At 43.0% G+C, this 21,813-nt stretch overlaps 1 protein-coding gene across 12 annotated transcripts in view; it reads right to left on the bottom strand.

Moving 5' to 3' along the window:
• The window catches only part of ERC1 (ELKS/RAB6-interacting/CAST family member 1), a 351,485-nt gene that overhangs the window by 236,103 nt on the left and 93,569 nt on the right, over positions 1 to 21,813 (bottom strand). For all 12 annotated transcript variants that reach the window (XM_040345288.1, XM_040345294.1, XM_040345289.1 and 9 more), the window contains exons 3-4: positions 15,409 to 15,825; positions 220 to 294 (exon numbers count right to left, since the gene is read on the bottom strand). In XM_040345288.1, the coding sequence (XP_040201222.1) occupies positions 220 to 294; positions 15,409 to 15,825 (492 nt within the window). The remainder of the gene's footprint in view (positions 1 to 219; positions 295 to 15,408; positions 15,826 to 21,813) is intronic.

Raw genomic sequence — 21,813 nt, 5'->3', positions numbered from 1 at the left:
TGATTTTGGAAAAACTGATCAATATACAAACCAAAATTGAAGGCTGGATTTTGCCTTTAACATTCTATTTTAATGCAGATTCACTCCAAATCTCAACTTCTGTTATTTAATATTGAACGGGGAGTAACCCCAATGTAGCAAAACTACATACGGCACTTGTATAAATGGATGTCAGTCGCACACTGCTATCAGCAATCAAGAGTTTTCTGATAATCATACCTTCATTTCGATAACGGTCTGCAGTGCTTTCGTCTTGGCGGAATCTGGGGCGTTTTCGAAGCGCCGGTGGATTTCCTGCAAGGAGGAAGAAAACATCACAGGTAAGATATTAGGTGGCAGACGGAGGAGCTGCTCACACAATCGCAAGCAGAAGGAGGTGCTGCAAGCTACCTGACCCCATTAATAGCAGCGCTAAGCACAGCCAGGCTCTCGCACATAAGGTGACGTGATGCGATAAAAAAAAAAATCCCCAGAGTGATACCAGGATAGTTGCCAAGCGAGGAAGCTTGGGGCTGGACGGGACTCTGCAATTTCCCCGGGGAGGTTGGTAGAGGTGACAAGCAGGGGATATTGCCTTTAACCCCTTTAGATCCAGAGTGAAGCACACAGCCTGTTAGCAGTACATTGCAGAATGTGTGTAAGCTTCTATAGGAAGTGGCTGTTACTGGGAATGGAGACCTTACAGAAAAAAAAAAAAAAATCGAAACACTGATATTTTAGAGGTTGGACCCTTATATTTTTTAAAGAAATAAATGAGCCAAAAATAATCACCTGATAATGAATAAGACATGCTACTCACATATTTTTCTTTTGGTATATTTCAACCCAAGAACAAAAACAGTGTATTGCTGTTTTCACTCCTTATGCCGCGTACACACGATCGTTTTTAATGTCATGGAAAAAACGATGTTTTTCTTGACGTGATTCTTGTCTAGCCTGCCTTGCAAAAAAATGCTCCAGCAAAGCACGGTGACGTACAACATGTACGACAACACGTACGACGGCACTATAAAGGGGAAGTACCATTCTGATGGCGCCACCCTTTGGGCTGCTTTTGCTGATTTTGTGTTAGTAAAAGTTTGGCGAGAGATGATTCGCGCTTTTCAGTCTGTTACAGCATGACAAATGTGCTATCTCCATTACGAACGCTAGTTTTACCAGAACGTGCACTCCCACCTCATAACTTGCCTCTGAGCATGCACGTTTTTTTCCTGTCGTTAAAGCGTACACACGACCGTTTTTCACAACAAGAAAAACGATGACGCGAAAAAAAAAAAAGAAAAAATAGAGCTACATTTTTAGTGCCCATTTTTCACAATGTGAAAAATGCCCTGGAGCCTGCACACGACCGTTTTTATTGAGCAATTTAAAAAAAATGTTCACGTCATGAAAAATGGTCATGTGTACGTGGCATTAGTTATCGCTGCATTTTTTTTTTCTTTTTTTATTCTTTTTGAAAGTGGAGCTTGTTTGTGTTTTTTTTTTTTTTTAAATAACAATTTTAATTTTCAAACATACCAGCAGGTAGATATACAAAAAGTTGACACTATGACACAAGAACTGTTGCATTACATTGGTACAGTCAGAGTAACACATAAAACATTGAACTGATAGCCAAACAGCTGGGGTATCCCCGCCAACTCCACAAAAAGACTACAAGCTGTGAAGCAGGGTCTCCCAGCAACTATACATGTATCCAGAGAGAAGAAAGAGAAGAGAAAGAGGAGAAGAAAAAAAAAAAACTGAAAGGAAGAATAAATGGGGGATAGGAAGCTCGACCGTCGGCTCAGGGCGGATCCTCACGCCGGTGCTACTCCTCCCAGACCTTATCATGTTTATCCAATCTGTCTTGTAATCGGCCTGTCATTTTTTCCATCAGCTCAATGTCCTTTATTCTAGCATACAGGTCTGCTTGGGAGGGTGGGGACAATCAGACACCACACAGCTGTCAGGACATGCCTAAGCAGTGTTTTAGAACATAAGGGAATTTGCAGAGGTGAGACCCCCAAAAGAAAGGATTTTGGGGTCCTGGGAACCTGTACCCCTAACAGCCGGGTCAACAAAAGCTGCGTCTCTGTCCAAAAAAGCACAATCTTAGGGCAGGTCCAGTAGATGTGGTACAGAGTCTGCTTGTCTCCCTGACAGCGCCAGCACCTGTCCGAGCTGGAGGGATAGATAGCATGGAGAACATCTGGTGTCAGGTAACAAAAGTAGAGAATTTTATAAGCGTTCTCCTTATAGAGCATGCAAAAAGAGCTTTTGGCTGCCTGGGACCAGATCGTCTGCCAAGTTGTCTCTGGGACTCTCCTCTCCCAGAGCCTTTTCCCAGCGAAGCATATAAGCATGCTTACCCTGAGTAGAGATGGAGTAGGAGTTGAGCAACCCATATATGTCTGAAATCAGACCTCGGCGTGCGGATCCCTCCAGTACAAGCCTCTCAAAGGGGGTCGCGCTGAGAATTGGAGGTTCGGCGCAAAAGACTGTGCATAATGTCGTATTTGCAGGTACCCATAAAACACCTAGCGAGGCAGATCAAATTTTTGTTGGAGTGCAGAGAATGACAGCATCTTGCGTGATATTGGGTCCACTAAGTGGCCAAAGTGGAACAAGTCCCGTGTCGCCCAAGACGAGGACATCTGGTGGGTGAGGCCGGCAGGCATTCTGGGGTTATATAGGAAGGAAGTCAGAAGAGAGCGCTCAGAGCCCAGGCCATGTACCTGAGACAATCTGCGCCAAAGCGTCCAAAGGTGGAGCATGGGGCCCAACAGCTGGCTCAAGTCCACCTCCGCATTCGCATTCCAGAGCAAACTATTCGGATGTGTGGGTGCAAGCCATATTTTTTCGATTTCTGTCCACTTATTGTACGATTGTTGGGAAAACCAGGAGGTTACGGCGCGAAGCTGCGCCGCCTGGTAGTAGAGCTGCACGGTTAATCGTAAATTAATTGCGATCTCGATTCACCCCCCCCGACGATCTCCAGGCCGGATGACCCGCGATTTTCAGGTGCGGCCATAGGAAAGTCCCCGGCTTCGGCCTCCGGAGCGGCGGCCATCTTGGTACACCTGGCGGCTGCTGTCTCGTCAGGAAGTGACGTTTCGTCGCCGCCATCTTGCTCCACCCCACACTCCTGTACAGTAATGTTAGTTAGAAGGGGGGTAAGCGGACATCTTGTTACACCCAACAGAGTAATAACTTTCACAGTTATTTTCAACACAAAACGGAGCTTATAAGCTTAAATAAAATATATGAAAATCTGACAGACTGTTTACATGTTAAATTTTAAAAGCAGCAGCAAACCTTACATGCTTGCTAATGTGACAGAATACCTCTGATTTTCACATTTAGTTAAATGTGAAAATCAGAGTTGTTCTTTCACATTAGCAAGCATGTAAGGTCAGCAGGTTTGCTGCGGCTTTTAAAATTGAACATGTAAACAGTCCGTCAGATTTACATATACTGGGCTAGATTCAGAGAGAATTTACGCCGGCGTATCTATAGATAGGGCGCGTAAATTCAAATCTCCCCCCTCAAGAGGCTTTCTCCACACCAGGGAGAAAGCCTTGCATTACTGTGTGGAGTTACAGATAGAAGAACAGGTAGTGAGGATTTCTCAGAAGAAATAAGGACATTTAAAAGCAAAATCGACGGAAGAGGTAAGTGAAGGAGGACTGCACTACAGTAAAGGAAGTTATTTAGGGAAGAAAAAATGTTTTCCTTTACAACCCCTTTAAAATAAATGAATTGGCAATTTAATATTTTATTTTCTGTTCACTTACCCGATTTATGCCTATATCTAATTTTACTTCCGCAGCGGCGCTGCAAGTAATTTCCGGTTTTGCATTGGCTCCTGGGAGATCTTGGTCAGCTTGGCATGGCACTGCTCCCATAACATTTAACATTGGCGTCTATGGAAAATCTTAATCAGCTTGGCATGGCACTGCTCCCATAACATTTAACATTGGCGTCTATGGAAAATCTTGATCAGCTTGGCATGGCAAGCTGACCAAGATTACACCGCACTGCACATGCGCGAGATAGGCAGGTGCATGCTGGGTAGCCAGCATGCACGGAATAGAGGAAAAAGGACACTGTGGCTTCAGATGCCCACACTGGAGATAGCTGTGCTGTGCAGGAACTTCACAAAGTAAGAAAACTGGGCATAGCTAAGAGTATACTGTACTTTTGTTACATTGCACGAGACAAGAGTGTTCTAGAGGTATTTTTATCTTATAAGTCATATTTCGTCCGAAACTCCACTTTTATGAGACTGCTAGAAATCACTGATATTAAAGGGCAATGGGAAACATGGGAGTGCAAACCGTGCAAAAAGTACCAAATGGGTGCATGCAGTCCCCTGGCCGCAACAGGGCATTAAACGGCGAAATAAACTAAATAAACAAAAGAAAAAAAATATATATAAATGCCACCATGATCACAAATTGAAAGTGATTGTGCAAGCATATACCGTGGATATAAAAAGTCTACACACCCCTGTTAAAATGTCAGGTTTCTGTGATGTAAAAAATGAGACAAAGATAAATAATTTTAGAACTTTTTAGCAGGAAATCCCATATGAGGAAGGATAAAGAAAAAAAAAAAACATAGTTGAGAGGTAAACTTATGCAGCACAGAATCCCACAGATACATCCTTGTGATGCTAAGGATCCGTAAAAAGGGGATGCAAGATAATGTCCTGACTGCTGTGACAAGAAGATACCATCTTGGGCAAAAATTAGGCCTTAAAAACAACCCTGTCCTTGTGTAAAATGCATTACAGGCATACCCCACTTTTAAGTACACAATGGGACCAGAGCATGTATGTAAAACGAAAATGAACTTAAAGTGAAACAATACCCTTTTTCACTTCTAGGGTGTAGTGGGGGGTCAGGGGCTGTAGTGGGGGTGTCAGAAGCTGTAGTTGAGGACCCAGGGAATGTAGTGGGGGTGTCAGGGGCACACGAACAGGGCGGGCTATGCTCTCGGAGCTTCAGCTCCTTCTACTGTGGCTGCAAAATGTCTGTACAGTACTTGTAAGGCACTTTACATACACTCGCGAGTAAGGACATACCCGCGAGTGTATGTAAAGTGAGTGTACTTAAAGCGGGGTATGCCTGTATTGGTATTACTCAATAAGGTTTCCAGTTCAAACAACCACATAGCGGAGGTAATTGTGACAAAGAAATCTACTTCGCATGTACGTTTATGTCTCTTATGCCGCGTACACACGATGATTTTTCGGCATGAAAAAAAAACCGACGTTTTTAAAAACGTCATTTAAAATGATCGTGTGCTCAGAAGCAAGTTATGAGACGGGAGCGCTCGTTCAGGTAAAACTACTGTTCATAATGGAGTAAGCACATTCATCACGCTGTAACAGACAGAAAAGCGCAAATCGTCTTTTACGAACACAGAATCAGCTAAAGCAGCCCAAAGACGAATAGAACTTCCCCTTTAGAGTGCCGTCGTACGTGTTGTACGTCACCGTGCTTTTTATCATAATTTTTTTTAAACGATGGTGTGTGGGCAATGTCGTTTTTAATGATGAAGTTGGAAAAACTTTGTTTTTTGGACATGCTGAAAAACGTCTTCTTTTTTAATGCCGAAAAATCATTGTGTGTACGCGGCATTAGAGTCTCAAAAGGACAGCCAACAAGGCCAAGCCAAGATCCCACAGAGTCAGGGCAGGTGAGCAACCACCTATACAAGGGGAGCCCCAGGGAGTGAGAGGCCAGCGGTGGCTGAAAGCCGATAGTGATGGCCAAGATTTGTACCCCGATGGTGCTTAATACCAAATGCTTATCACAATCTGACTTTACAAAAGGCATAGGTCAAGGAGAACTGATCCCACAGAGTCACCAGTGCATCCACAGTAAAGGCCTGAGGATCCCAAGTCCAGGCAAAAAACATATCCAGATTGCTGTTAAAAATTGACACTATTAGTTACATGCCTGGTATTCCCCACATGCAAAAGAAGGGACCTGAAATCTCTTGGGGTTTTGACCTATTTATGTATTTAGATCTACACCTTCAAGTGAAAGGTGGTGGAGCACTACACGGGGGCATTGAATAATAAGGACATATATGATTTGCTTAGTAATAAAGTAAAGGAATAAGGACTATTAATACGGTTTCCCCCCAAAAAAGACCGGGTCTTATATTAATTTTGGTCACAAAAAACACACTAGGGCTTATTTTCAGGGTAGGGCTTATTTTTTTACGGTCTATCTGGCTGGTTGTTGCTTTAAAAAAAAAAAACAGTTTCTTTAACCACTTCAATACCGGCCCGTAGTCATATGACGTCCACAGAGGGGATCTCCCATCCCGGGTGGACGTCATATGACGTCCTGGGCTTTGTGGGGGGATATCTGAATGATGCCTGCAGCTAGAGGCATCATTCAGATATCCTTCTCTTCTGCCAGCGATTTTGTGCAACATAAGAATGATCATAGCGGCGGTTCCACCGATTGATCGTTCTTATAGGCGGCGGGAGGTGACATCCCCCCTCCCGCCGCCATCCGGTGCTTCTCCAGGCTCTCCCGTGCCATCGGGGGCCCTGAGAAAGAATCGTCCAGCGCTGGCACGAAGCATAGAGATGACTGGTGACCAGATGGTCACCAGTCATCTCTATGACCATCGAAGGACCTGGGCACCATGTGATGACGTCACGCCCGGGTCCCCTTAAGTAAACAAAGCCGCGATTGCGGTTACTAAGCAACAGTAATCATGGGATCGGTGAATTTTTGCTTTTGCTTTCCAGCCTGGAGGAGAGATGCAGGGTCTTATTGACCCTGCATCTCTCCATAAAGAGGACCTGTCACACACATTCCTATTACAAGGGATGTTTACATTCCTTGTAATAGGAATAAAAGTGATAATAAAAATAAATAAATTAATAAATAAATATGTAAAAAAAGAAAAAAAAAATTAAAAACGCCCCTGTCCCCGGTAGCTCGCACGCAGAAGCGAACGCACACGCAAGTCCCGCCGACATATGTAAACGCTGTTTAAACCACATATGTGAGGTATCGTCGTGTGCGTTAGAGTGCCAGCAACAATTATAGCACTAGATCTCCTCTGTAAATCTAAACTGGTAACCTGTACATTTTCAAAGCGTTGCCTAAGGAGATTTTTAAGTACCGAAGTTTGGCACCATTGCGTGTGCGCAATTTTAAAGCATGACATGTCAGGTATCTATTTACTCGGTGTAACATAATCTTTCATATTTTACAAAAAAATTGGGCTAACTTTGCTGTTTTGTTTTTTTTTAATTCATGAAACAATTTTTTTCCAAAAGAAAGGCGTTTGAAAAATGATTGCGCAAATACCGTGCAAGATAAAACGTTGCAATGACCGTCGTTTTATTCCCTAGGGTGTCTGCTAAAAAAACATATATGTTTGGGGGTTCTGCGTAATTTTCTAGCAAAAAAAATTATGATTTGTACATGTAGTAGAGAAGTGCCAGAATAGGCCTGGTATGGAGGCGTGTATAAAAGTGTATAAAAGACCTGTATTGAAGTGGTTAAAGCATGATAGACAACACAGTGTTTGTGCGGTGTCATCTATCCCTCTCAATTTTCCTGTTAAAATCTAAAAATTCTGTGTCCTCTGTCTTCCCCTCACCCCACCACAACATTGTCAGGTCAGGAGTCTGTTTTTTACATTATTCTGAATTGATTGTAAAGGTACCTTTTTAACAACTTTTATGGTACCGTATACTGCTCTTCTCTGAGATGAGGAAAGATGAGGAAAGAGAATGTGACGTCAGCGCGCTCTGTGCACTACAGTAAAGAGGGTGAGGGCGCAGACGTCAGCGGGAGGAGAGGAGGAAAAAGAAGAGCCGCGATTGTCACTGACGTCAGTGCACTGAAGACAGAAGGGCCTCCGACAGGTGGAGGGAGTGGAGGAACGAGAACAGCTGAGATATCGGCTCACATCACCCCGCTCCATGTGCAGAAGAGGAAGGGGCAGCAGACATCATACGGAAATAGAGAAGAGGACATCCGGCGGGTCAGCGGTGGGTGTAAACATGTTTTTTTTGTTTTTTTTAAATACAGCTGCAAATGGAGACACTGGCCAATATTTACAAAAGCATTACAGGGTTTTTAATGAGATTTACTAGGGCTTATTTTCGGGGTAGGGCTTATTTTGCAGCCCGCCCTGATAATCCAGATAGGTCTTATTTTCAGGGTAGGGCTTACTTTTGGGGAAACACTGTAATAGTGTGGTGTTTGCACAGAATGACTTTGGGACTATACCGTTGCAATTATTATTGTTGTTGCATTATTCACTTACATTTTTTTTGTTGATCGAATAATAAATAATTTTATTTGAACTCATAAAATAGCAGTAATTTTGTGAATAGCATTGCTTTTTTTATTGTGATTATCACATTATTGAGCTGCACTTTTATAATTAAAGTGATCTCCGTTCTTACACCCCTACATATACAGTAGATTGTGTCTTTATTTGGACCTCAGTTTGTACAATCTAATGAAGGAAGACCATGAGGGTGTAAGATACAAGACTTTGCCAGACAAAAACACTCAAATGTCCAATCTGAAAATGGCCAAAACGGGCAACTCTTATCTGTATCCGGGGATACTCTAATTGAAATAGTTGCTGTCTGGGCAATAAAGTGACAATTATTTTTCTTGAGAGAAGGAAGAGAGTCATTAGAAACTAGGAGCAGAAAAAGTCAGCTGATTCCAGCCTTTCCTCTCCTGGGCCTCCCAGCCTGCCCTGCACATTCTATTTACAGCGATGGAGAAAAGACTATTTATCTGACACCCGCAGTAGTCATGGTGATCGTCGCTGTGGAAACAGGAAATCAGCCGTCTGTTTCATGCATCCCAGGTGCCCTTAGCTGGGGAGATGGGTGCAAGTTAACCTCTGCGCCACCAGGGCTGTCACCAAGTGCTCAGGTATCATTATTGTCCTACTGACATCTGCACAACTTTATTTAACGATAACTTTTCCTGTTGTTTCTGACTCCTTGATGTGGCAGCCCAAACTGATACCCACTTCTGAGTGCATCACCAATTTTCAATGTCCCCCACAGCACCTCCTATGGGTAAAATCTGGTACTTTGGAGTAATTATTCAGATATTATAACTTAAAACTGAACTTCAGTCTTGCACAGTTGTACAGGCTTCTCTCCTTACCGAAATTACTTATTATGATTTTACTGCACTTCTTGCCCTTAAGAGCTCACTTCAGGTTTACTTGGCTGCTAATGGCTCCGATTTAAGAAAAACATTTAGAAATGCAGATTTTTGCTATCTGAATACTTTTAAGTGCAAAGGAGGGATTTTTTTTTTTTTTTAGACCCTCGATCCCCCCATAAAGAATATCTGTAACCATGTATTACTGTCACAAGGGATGTTTACATTCCTTGTGACAGCAATACAAGTGATCAGATTTATTTTTAAAAGGACCATGTTAAAAAAAAAAAAAAAAAAAAAAAAAGCACCCCCGTCCCTGCAAGCTCACGCAGCAAAGAAAATGCATACGCAAGTCGCGACTGCAAAATAAAAGTTTTAAAATTAATCACACGTGTGAGATATCGCAGCGATCGTCAGAGTGAGAGCAATAATTTTAGCAAAAGACCTCCTCTGTAACTATAACCTGGTAACCGTAATGTTTTTTTTAAAGTGTCGCCTGTGGAGATTTTTAAGTACCGTAGTTTGTCGCCATCCCACGAGTGTGCGCAATTTCAAAAGAATATCAGGTTAGGTATCTGCATACTGTATATTACGCTGTGTGATACCAACAAAACACCTTAGATTGTAAAAAAAAAAAAACGCTGCGTAAATACCGTGTGACATAAAAAAATTATATATATATATATATATATATATATATATATATATATATATATATATATATATATATATATATATATATATATATATATATATATATATATAAAATGTTTGGGGGTCTCAAGTAATTTTCTAGCAAAAAATATGGATTTAAGCAACAAATGTCAGATATAGGCTTCGGCATGAAAGGATTAAGTAGAATCCTTTGAACCTATCTAGTCGCAGTACTGGCACAACCACTCCCTGAAAAGTGGTGGTTCAGGGCTTTTTGTTTTTTTAACTTCAATACTTTTTTTTATTGTTTCCATACAAATACAAAGAAAAAATTACAGATCCATTCTTTTTATATACTTAGTGCATTTTATGTGCATACAAAAAAAAATATTGCAAAAATTAAAAATGTCCATTCATCCCGTTCCCACCCCTCCCCTCCCTCCCTCCTATCTTGCTTTTAAAGTGCATACACGTTTTTAATTCCATTCCTTTCCTTAGATTATTCTTTGCCCATTTTCCCCTGATTTAAAGTGAGCGGCCTATTTTACATAACCACTGCTCCCATATTGCCTTAAATTTTTTGAGGTTACCCCTTCTAATCCATGTTCCCCTTTCCTTCCCAATTGTGCTATTCATTACATTAACCCATTCCTCTGCTGTGGGTGGATTTTGTGCTTGCCATTTTAGTGCTATTAGTTTCCTCGCCTGAAACAGGCATCTTATAACTGCTTCTAATGTATCCCTCTGCCCCATTCTCTCCTCAATGCATCCTAAAAGGCAGACCCTGGCTTCAAGTTCCAGTGTAACACTGAAGGTTGCATTTAAAGTATCCAAAAATTTTACCCAATATCTATGCAATTTTGGACATTTCCACATCATGTGGATGAGGTCCCCTGTATTTTGACATCTGGGACATTTATCATCCAGCTTCCATCCAAATCCATATAATTTCTTTGGGGTATAATAGACCCGGTGTATGAGGAATAAATGGGAGACCCGTTGTGACGGGGCTAATGAGACCCTTGTCCCTAGTTCCAATATCCTGTCCCATTGGTCGTTCGTTAAAGGTCCAATATCCTCCTCCCATCTCTGTTTGTTCCTGCTCAACTTCTCTTTTCCTATTAACTGATCACTGATCTGTTCATATAATTCTGAAATAAGACCTTTCAGAACCCCCGTTTTGATTAGTCTTTGGAGATGCGTGAGCTTTTGCCATCTTATCGGCTGTAATTTAAATTGGGCTTGTAGTGCGTGTCTAACCTGTAAATAAGTAAAAAACATGGAGTTTGGGATGCTATATTTACTACTTAGCTCTGAGAAGGGTTTTAATGTGCAACCTGTATACAATTGTACCACTCTGGTTATCCCCCGTTTATCCCATTCTTTTAGTTTCCCCATGGCCAGAATTTCTTTTAAATTATTATTGTCCCATAATGGGGAATATTCTGTTAATCCTTTATAGCCCAAAGCTAATTTTGCTGCTTGCCATATTCTTACCACCATCTTTACTGTAGGATTTTTCACTGAGAAGGAGTTGGCCTCCAAGGTCTCTATTACAGATCTATGAGGAGATCCTCTTAGTATCATTTTCCCGCTTGCGTTTCCACCCCCCCCAAGTGCTGCAACTGTGCCGCCAAAAAATAACTATAAGGGTGTGGGACCGCTAATCCTCCTCTATTTGTTGGTAATTGCAACGTTCGGAGACTGATCCTTGCTTTTCCCTTTTTCCAAATTAGGGTCCTAAAGAGGGTCTCTATCTTTTTAAACCATCGGTTATCAATCCATACTGGGGAGTTGTGGAGTATATAGAGCAATTGTGGCATCCATATCATTATGATTAAATTGCTGCGGCCGGCCACCGATAGTGGCAAATGTCCCCATATCTCCGCTTTGCGTTTAAATTTACCCAGAAGTGGCACTAGGTTGTTGTTTATAAATTGTTCTGGGTTACATGTTACCACAATGCCTAGATAATCCATCTTCTCCCCAATTTTTAATTGAGGGATTCCCATTCCATCCATATTGCTTACCGGGTCCACTAATAAGAGTGTTGACTTTTCCCAATTTATTACTAGGCCCGAGAATCGTCCGAACACTTCTACTGTTTGAACTGCCGTTTTAAGGGAGGTTGTAGAGTTGCCCAAAAAAAGAAGGATATCGTCCGCATAAAGTGCGACTTTTTCCTCCTCTACTCCTCTCTGAAACCCCTGTATTTCCTGTCTTGCTCTAATAGCAATCGCCAAAGGCTCAAATGCCAGGGCGAAGAGGAGGGGGGACAATGGACATCCCTGTCTCGTTCCCCTTTCCAATTCAAACGACTGTGAAACTTCATTATTTATTTTTATTTTGGCTCTTGGGGAATTATACAATAGCTTTATCCATTTAATAAGAGATGGACCAAACCTGAACTTCTCCAGAGCATGCCAGAGATAGTCCCACTCCAAACTATCAAAGGCCTTGGTGGCATCCAATGATAGAATAGATCTATCTCCCATATTCTCCGTTGGAGTCTGTAAGTTTAGGTACAGCCTTCTTATGTTTATACTCGTGGACCGATTTGGAATAAATCCAGATTGGTCTGGGTGTATTAATTTCTGAATATATTTGTTTATTCTCGTTGCCAATACCTTAGACAATATTTTTACATCTGAACAAAGCAAAGATATAGGTCTATAAGATGATGTATCTAGTTGATCCTTCCCTTCCTTCTGGAGCACTATAATAATTGCTTCCATCATTGAGGGGGGTAGCCTTCCTCCTTCAATCGCCCAGTTCAGCGGTTTTAGTAATTCCGGGAGCAGTACCTCACCATATTGTTTGTAAATCTCCGCTGGCAGGCCGTCTGGCCCTGGGGACTTTTGATTGGAGAGTCCTTTGATTGCCTGTTGTAATTCCAATAATGTAATTGGGGATTCCATAGCATTTCTATCTTCCTCTGATAGAACTGGGGTTCCTATTCCTCTAAAGAATTCTTCCATCTGCACTTTAGCTTCCCCCTTTTTTGATCTATATAAATCTTTGTAGTAAGCTGCAAACGTGTCCACTATTGCAGATGTTTCAAATGATATCCCATCCCCTGCCGTCCTAACTGCTGGAACTTTAGAGGGTGCCATATTAGTTTTCGCTAGGAGGGCCAAAGTATGGCCCACACTTTCCCCCTCCGAAAAAGCGCTCTGCTCCTGAAATAGACGCTTATTTTCAACTTTCTTATTAACCACTAACTTATATTCCTGTTGTTTCTCCAACCATAGTTGTTGTTTAGACAGTGTTGGGTTTTCCACATATTGCTTTTCAGCCTCTAGGACCTCTTCCCTGATTTTCTCCTCCCATTCCCTTGAGTTTCTCTTAATCTTAGCTACCTGCTGGATCAATATACCCCTGAGGAATGCCTTTAGGGCGTCCCACACCACTCCCTCTGGCGCTGTCCCTGCGTTAAAGTCCAGGAATTCCCTTAATTTGATGCTAATTTCTTCTGGCTTCCCCATCACTTCTAGCCAGAAGGGACTTATTTTCCAATTACTTGGGGGGCATTTTTTTCCTGTATTCAGTGACAGCACCAGGGGGGAATGATCAGAAACCCCTCTTGGTTAGTAGGATATTTTACTAACTGCTTGTAAACATACGCCGTTTCCCAGGGCCATATCTATTCTTGATAATGTAGAATATGTACTTGAGAAACAAGAATACTGCCGCAGGTCTGGGTGTTTCACCCTCCAAATGTCCCACCACCCAACCTCTTTCAGAAATTGACTTAGATGCCCCTCTCCTTCCCCTAAGCTCCGTATCCCCGGTGGAAATCTATCCATAGTTCTATCTAGCACGTTATTCAGGTCTCCAACCACTAATACCGGAATATTTACCTTGTTTACCACAAATTCCATCAACTTATACAACACCTCCATCTTGAAGGGGGGGGGGGGGTATATAAATATTAGCCAATACATATGGTACATTTTCTATCAAACAGTGCAAAAAAATATAGCGGCCCAATTCATCTATTCTTGACTCCATGCATACAAATGATACGCCAGCTTTTACCATTATGCTCACTCCTCTAGAATAAGAAGAGTGGACAGAATGGTATTGGCTTTGATATTTTCTTTTATTAACCAGTTTTAACTTTGTTTCTTTAGTCAAATGGGTCTCTTGAATGCAAATCACCTCCACCCCATACCACTCCAGGGTAGTGAAAACTGCAGCTTTTTTCACTGGGTCCCCCATCCCCCGGACATTCCAGGAGCCTATATTTATCATTTTAGGTCCCATACCCGACCAAAGATATCAAACCAAAACAGACCCTTGACATCAGAAAAAAAAAAAAAAAAATTGTATACCATTTTTAAATTTACCCAGGAAGAAGAAAAAAGGAAAAAGCATTTAAATATATATTAAAGTACAATCCTTTCCTTTGTGCTAAGTAAGTGAAACGTGATACTTGTGCTATGATATAATTCTGCCCCCCCTCCCCCCCTCCCACCTCCCTCCTTGCCTATCTAGGCCTACCCTTAGGGCTATACATGTGACCTCTCCCTTCCATCCTTCCCTTCCATTACCATCCATCTCTATCGTGATCCCGTGCGGATCCTTCCCCTGCACTCGCCCCAAAAAAAAAAAAAAAAGGGACGAAGAGAAGGGGGAGGAGAAAATCCCCCCCCCACCGACGGGGGAGTGGTAGATTCCTAATCTAGTGTGCACACGTATTCACGTGTGTGTATATAAATGTGTGCTCCTTTTCTTCCCCTCCCCCCTACCCCCCTACCCCATTTTATATCTATCTATTAATGTTAATTGTTTTCTCTTTTTCCCTTTTTCTCTTAATATGTGTTTACAGTGATTAGGCTTTTCTGATCTTTTCTTCCTTGGTTTTTCAAAAAATAATTCCCAATTATTCCCCAAAAGGAAAAAAAAAAAAAAAAAATAAAAAAAAAAACCCACCCCCCCCCTCCCCAACATGTAACCCTTATTCAATCTTCTCCATATTGTCCAGTCAATCAGCTAGTTTATTCCTGTACTTTATTCTGTTCCAGCCACTGTGCTGCTTTTCCTGGTGTATCAAAAAATTGGGGACCTTCTGCTGTCATTATTCTTAGACGTGCTGGATATAGTAGTTCAGGGCTTTTTGTAAATTGAACTGTTCTTGCAGTTTCTTGGCGATTCAGACCCCTTTCACACGGGAGACATTTTTCAAGCACTTTAGCACCTGAAAAATGCATCATTGTGATAAAAAAAAGTCCTTTAAGCAGCATCTTTGGGGCGCTTTAGGTTCAATAAAATCCTTTTTGATAAAAAAAATTAAAAAAATAATTACCCCTAAAAACCTTGTTACCCCTGTACCTGGTTGTTAAGCTACCATGCAATATTTTCTTCCTGTAAAAGACTGAATTCTGCTTCGTTGTAGTGTCCGGTCTCGTTCACTCTACCTAAATGGTCATGGATGAACCCCCAGATTCACAGAGACAATGAGACTGATTGCTTTTTCATATGATGTCAGGGGGAAAAGAAATGTATCCTATAACATGGAATAAAAAGATAAGCAGCTATGGCTAAGTATAATACAAAACAGTAGTAATTGAGCTATAATGTTTACAATCACCTCTCTCAGCATGTTGGTCTCCTTATCCTTCTGATCAAGCAGGCTCTCTAGGTGGTGGACATGCATCTCCGCCTCAGCCAGCCTCCTGGTCCTTTCGTGGTCCTCATCCATCACCTTTGAGGAGATCCCTTTGCTCTGCAGCATCTCAAGCAATTTCTTGATGGACTCATCTCTGGCATTAAGCGTCTGTTTCTGAGTCTCAATCCTCAGCTCCATCTCCTCCAGTGTTTTTCGCAGCAGGAAAAGCTCCTTGGCCTGGCGGTCGTGTTCCACCTGGAGGATGCGGAAGTTCTCCTCAGTTAGATCGCCATTAAACAGTTCCTTGGATCTCCCGCCACTGTCCTGCTGGAAGAGCTGGTTGAGGTCTCGCTGGATGCGTAGCTCATCTTGCATTGCCTGAATGGTCATTTGTAGGTGCTAAAACAGAAGAATATGGAAATAAAAATTGTGTGATTAAATAAACACAAATCAAAATGTAAATACCATAAAAATTAAAAACAAAAACTAAAAAAAAAAAATCAATGTTTTATGTACAATGGATGCCAAATTATTTTACTTTGGAGGTCATGGAGAAAAAATGGCAATTCTGACAGATATTTATTGCTGTATGTATTTATTCATAGAGAGACCAGAAGACACCCAATCTCATGCTGACACTTAGGCGGCTATTTATTAAAACTATATGGTGCAGCTCTGCATAGAAACCATTCCATTTATATTCCAGGTTTTATTGCCCAAGCTTAATTAAACAAGATAACGTTAGAAGCTGATTGCCTACCATGTAGAGTGCCCACGTTTTAGTAAAGCTCCCCCTTAGGGTTTATTGGGACAGGATATGAGGGGAAATCTCCCTGTCAAGGACACAAAGGCAATAAATACAGAATTGGCCCCACCCCCCTTGCGCAGTGTAAATTATGGCTCTATACATGTTAGTATTCTCAGTATTTTTAGGCAACATTGCCCCCCACAATCTACAAGGAAGGGAGCAGTGTGAAAGAGCTCTAAGCGGTCTGACAATGGCTCCTAATAAAAGAATCCCCAACTTGGGCTTTACGTAGGTCATACACTAGTAGATTTTCATACAAACATTTGTCTATCACCTAAAATACCTGACTGATCCTGCCTGGCTATATCCTCCCCCCTGTAAACTGACCACGGTTTATCATGGCTGCTGAGCCCTGACACCATGGTCAGTTTACGCGCCTCCATCATCCGCAGCCCTGCTCTGTACTCTGTCCTCCTCTGTCGTCGTCGTCCCCACCCTGCCTGTCTGCTCTGTGTCAGTGCCCTGCTGTTATTAGAAATAAAATAAAAACCTCCAATCCCCTCCGTAACATAACGTTTTGTGCCCCTGTGCCTGTGTTATATAAAAATGCTGCCGATCTGTACCTATATCAGAGCATCTCTCAGAGCTCATGTGACTCCTCTGCTCTCTCTCCTCCCCGGCTGATGTCAGCAGGAGTGTTCAGCCCCGCCCACTATAGCTGTCAGCTGGGCAGAGGAGAGAGCCGAGGAGTCACGTTGGCACCGGGAGACGCTCTGTAATTAGGTACTAATCAGCAGCTTTTTTTATACAACACAGGCACAGGGACACATAACATTATGTTACAGAGGGGATTGTCATTGTCATTGTTGGCTTAACAACCACTTTAAGATGCCGGCGCCTGGACCAGAAGTCGATTAAGGCTTGGCTTGGATGAGGACAATGCTGGATCTCTGGACAAGCAAGTATCCAGCTACAGTATTTGTAGCTGCTGAATTTTAATTTTTCTGGGGGAGACTGGTGCTCCTATTTAAGTGCATTGTCCTGCTGGCTCCTCCCACCTGCCATGATCGACCTACATTGCATAGAGAAGCAGAGACCCAGTGATAATGTCACCATGACTAAAATAAAATATATAATAAAAATGGAATGGTTTTATTTAAAAATGGGGGGGGGGGCGCAGGGAACGTAATATTTAGGCAGGTGTCCCTATCACTTCCCGTCCAGGAGACACAACAAAATGAAATCACCCTTAAGATAGTTGTCCTTGGTAATGGTGTCCTCATTATTCTATTTACCCACTTGGGGTTCTGTTACGGTGATAACTGTAAAATTTTGGATTTCTCATCATATTGAAACCTGTCCAGTTTCAATATTTCCCTTCACACTAACCAAAACAAAAAAAGTTTGGGCTTTGGATACACTTCTGAGTATAACTCTAGCCAAAGATGAGATAAAAATCAATAGCTCATTAACTAATAAAATAACACAAACCAGCTCTTGCTGCAGTATTTAACTTTAATCCAGAGAATTCCCCCACAGTACATTTGCACTGTCACTAGATGTCCTCAGATTGATGGCCAGCATCATTCAATCCACTTCCTCTGAGCCCAGGTCAACCTGGACCCACTGCCAATTGATGACTGGGCCACACAGTGATGAGCTCATCTCTTTGTCACTCTGTTCTCTCTTCCTAACAGCATGCTTTTTGTCAGTACATTCATTTACTGGCTCACGGTACTGGTTCATCCTCTCGCCCTCCACAGCCCTGCTGTACAGGGACTGCTAGAGGCTGAAATACGCAATATTACTTTTATTACAGAGCCCCATTAATTTGTATCTGACTAGTGTTCAACTTCAATAAAAGGCTGCTTGAGATTCTTTTACCGATCGTGCAGATTAAGATTTTGCCCATGCTGCACCAACACATCAGACATGACCTGTTAGCATGAACAACCAATGACATTTACAGTGTTGCCGGCAGCTTAGCGACCATCTCCCTGTGATACAGGAGAGTGTTTTCTCATGTCAAGACAGTCTAGATTAAAATAAAATATTGCCTTGTACTCCAGGGAAAGCAACTGCTTGCGACACTGTTGTTTGTATCGAGACATCAATTACGTGCCTCAGTGTCCTCTATTATTCGAAAACATCTGAAACTATAAATTTCGGGTTTCCAGAAGCAGTCCAGACTCCAGGACAATGCGAGCACCCCAGAACAGCGCTTGCAGGGCGGGGTGGGCGGAGGAAAAACGTGACGGCGGCATTGAACACAGTTAGATACAGACAGAATACACAATGAGCTGTCGGAGGCAGACAGCATAAGGTTCATATGGGGTGAAAAACAAAAGATGCTGCAGGTTAGAATGATCAGAGGACTGTTTAGTTTTGGTCACTGGGGACAAAAATAAGTGGATTGTCAGCATCAATATTACAGCAGAATTAGCTGCTATTTCACAGAGCTCTCAGAGGCTCCAATGGTAAACTTTTGAGATAAAGGCAAGCTTCGTCATTGTTTGGTCAGTTTGATGAACTGAAGTTTGCAACAGGTTTGCCTTACTTTCATTAACTAGAGTTTATCGAAATCCACTGCAGCCACAATCCAGAGAGCAGTTCACATGTTGGGTGAAAAGCCTGTTTTGTCTTTTGTACTGATAAAAATGTACGTATAAATGTTTGTAAGGGGGGGGGGGTGTGGCTTGTCACGTGTGTGTCAGGAGCTCCCGCACACGCCGCCTGACTAACGGCAATAATCACCGCTCGGACACACCAAACAGGTCGGTGATGGAACGGAAGGGAGGGTGAGAGACTCACCATAACCCCGATCCAGGCACGGACGGCGAAATTGGCGGCTTTTTCCCTAAATTGCAGCCGGAGCAGCGCAGCACCCCCTCTTCCAAGATGGCGGCGGCTTGCTCCTCGGGGACACATGCGGCCCCGCACGGAGCTTCTTCCCAGCGCTCCACCTCTGCAATGAAGACCAAGCAGAGGGCCAGCTCTCCCCCAGATTCTGATACAGGCTCCATTCGTTCTGCCTGTCACTCCCCGGACTCACATCGCTCCTATACAGGCTGGGACTTGAAGGCCTACATTAAGGCCTTGCCTACTAGGCATGATTTTGAGGCCTGTGTACAGAGGATGGAGCGCTCCTATAAACAGGAGATCTCTGAGCTTCGCTGAGATGTCACAGACAGGCTGGAGGAGGTGGAACACAGCGTGGAGGAGACTGTATCTACCCTGCAGGCTCATGAGGCTATTTTAAATGATCACACTGTGCAGATCCAGCAGCTCATGCTATCTCAAGACGACCAAGAGAACCGGGCCAGGCTCAACAATATACGCATCCGCGGCCTCCCTGAGTCGGTTGTCACCAAGGACTTGGTCCCAGCGGTCACTGCCATATTTAATGACCTACTTCAGAAAGACAAGGAGGCTGCTATAGAACTTGATCAAGTTCACAGAGCCCTGGGACCCAAGAATCCCAGCCTGGATCACACCAGGGATGTGATTTGTAGGGTTCACTTTTACGCCATTAAAGACGCCATCATTCAGGCTGCTCGTGCACAGGAGTCCATCCACTTTAACGAAACCCGTATCCATCTGCAACCTGATGTCTCCAAGCTAACCTTGGACCTGCGCCGGGCCCTGAAGCCCCTCACTGGAGCCCTACAATCTAAACATATCAAGTATCATTGGAGTTTCCCCTTTCAATTGTCTGCTTCTCATGAAGGAAAGTTGGCGGTTGTCCGCGCACTGGGGGATCTCCCCAAATTTCTAGGGACTTTTGAGCTTCCTCAGATACCCCTTCCGGACTGGCCACTGCATGCTGCCACTCCTGGATTTCAAGTTTCCTCCGGCTGGAAGAGACAATCCAAGAAACCTAGAAGCTCCAGGTCGGAGGCCTCCAAGTCACCCGCTGGATGATGAAACTTCATTCATCTCGTATCTCTGTCTTTCTTTTTTACAGGTTTTAGTCCGTTGAGATCTTCCCCTGTTGGGATGTGCGGTTAGGATGGGACGCTATGCTGTGGACTGTTGTCTGGCTGGGGAGATGTCTGCCCCTTCAGTTGGGGGGGGGGGGTTTCCCTGTTTATCCTGACTGTGGTCCTTTCCAGCGTGGCGGTCCCTAGTTGTTCTAGGGCTGTCTTCACTGAGGAGGAAGACTTATACCACCTTGTGAGCAAAACCACCATGTCATAAGAATAAAGAACTCTTTACAAGATAGAGCTGCCAACTCGAGACATGTGTAAGGCTGGCCACATTAGGCCATTTCTTTCATTCAACCATGGGTTAAAAGGGAAGAAAAATCACTTGATTTCCCCACCAACACATTCGCTATAGCTGCTGACAGAAATCATACAAAAAAAACTGACAGACTGGCTGTACTAAAGTCGATCTTCAGTACAACCAATCTGCCTATAGACGGATTGAAATTTGTCCCGTTCCTGCTGAACCAAATACATTTTGATTCACCAATGGCTGGCTTTACAGACGTGAAAAACAACCAAAACGGACAGTTTGCAGGAGAGGTTATCCAAGAGGATATCCCTGCTGGGTTCAAAACTTGTTTTATCCAGGGCAGAGAGAACCAAATTGAGATCCTGAGGAATAGCAGGTTGTTGCATGGTGGCTGGATGTGAGGTACACCTTGAATAAAAGTTTTTTTTTACTAAAGAAAGTTTAACCAGAGATTTTAAAAAACAATGGACAGGGCCAAAACCTGTCCTTTCTGAGGTCAAGTCCTGATTGTAAGATGAACAGAATGTGAATCACAGAGTAATCTTGGAGATAAAAGTGGACCTCCAAGTGGCTGAGTTAGAGACGGTGAAATCGTCTGCCTGCCTCTCCACTTCAACCATTCAGAGGAAGCCTTGTATTAATTTATAAAAATACAACGCATGTTTTGATTGACCGAGCAGCACTCTGCCCAATTCGACCTTGTTCCACGAACGGGACAGAAATCTATATACTGCTGCTGGAACTCAGCACTGTGTACTGTATGTAGCTGATGCTACATGCAATTTATACAGCACTCTCAGTGGTTGCATGTGTTAGAAACAAACTATTTATTTTACTACCAGCTTGTTTCAATTGAACCATTTAAAAATTAAATCAAACCTGGGATCAACTTTAAATCAGTACACATACCTAAGGCTTGGTTCACACTGTGTACCGCATTAGAATCGCACAGGAACAGCACTATATTCCTGTGTAACTCACATGCGCAGTTCAGTGTGGTATAATTTGAGACCATTAATTTTGAACAGTGTGGTACAATTTGAGCCATTTTGAATAGGTTAAAATCTCACTGCATCGCACTAGGGCTGAAACGATTAATCGATATTATCGATAATATTCGATAATGAAAATCGTTGTCAACGATTTGCATTATCGATTAGTTGGTCCGTCCGCACATTGCTTTATTTCCGTCCGTCCGTCCATAAATATCCTCCTGTCCCGTCTTACTAGTCCACGCCGCAAGTCCTGTGTAAGGCGCCGCCGTATGATGAGGAGCGTTCGCGCCACACGTCCTGTGTATGTGACTGTGTAAGGTGCCGACGTATGCCGCTGCACGCTTCTCCACGCCTCTCCTCACCTCTGACGTCAGCGCCCCACTGAACTTCTAAGCCCCGCCCGCTGCT

Source organism: Rana temporaria, chromosome 3, assembly GCF_905171775.1.
Source record: "Rana temporaria chromosome 3, aRanTem1.1, whole genome shotgun sequence".
Lineage (NCBI taxonomy): Eukaryota > Metazoa > Chordata > Amphibia > Anura > Ranidae > Rana > Rana temporaria.
The sequence above is the reverse complement of the archived record's forward strand: the minus strand, read 5'-3'. Positions and strand labels throughout refer to the sequence as shown.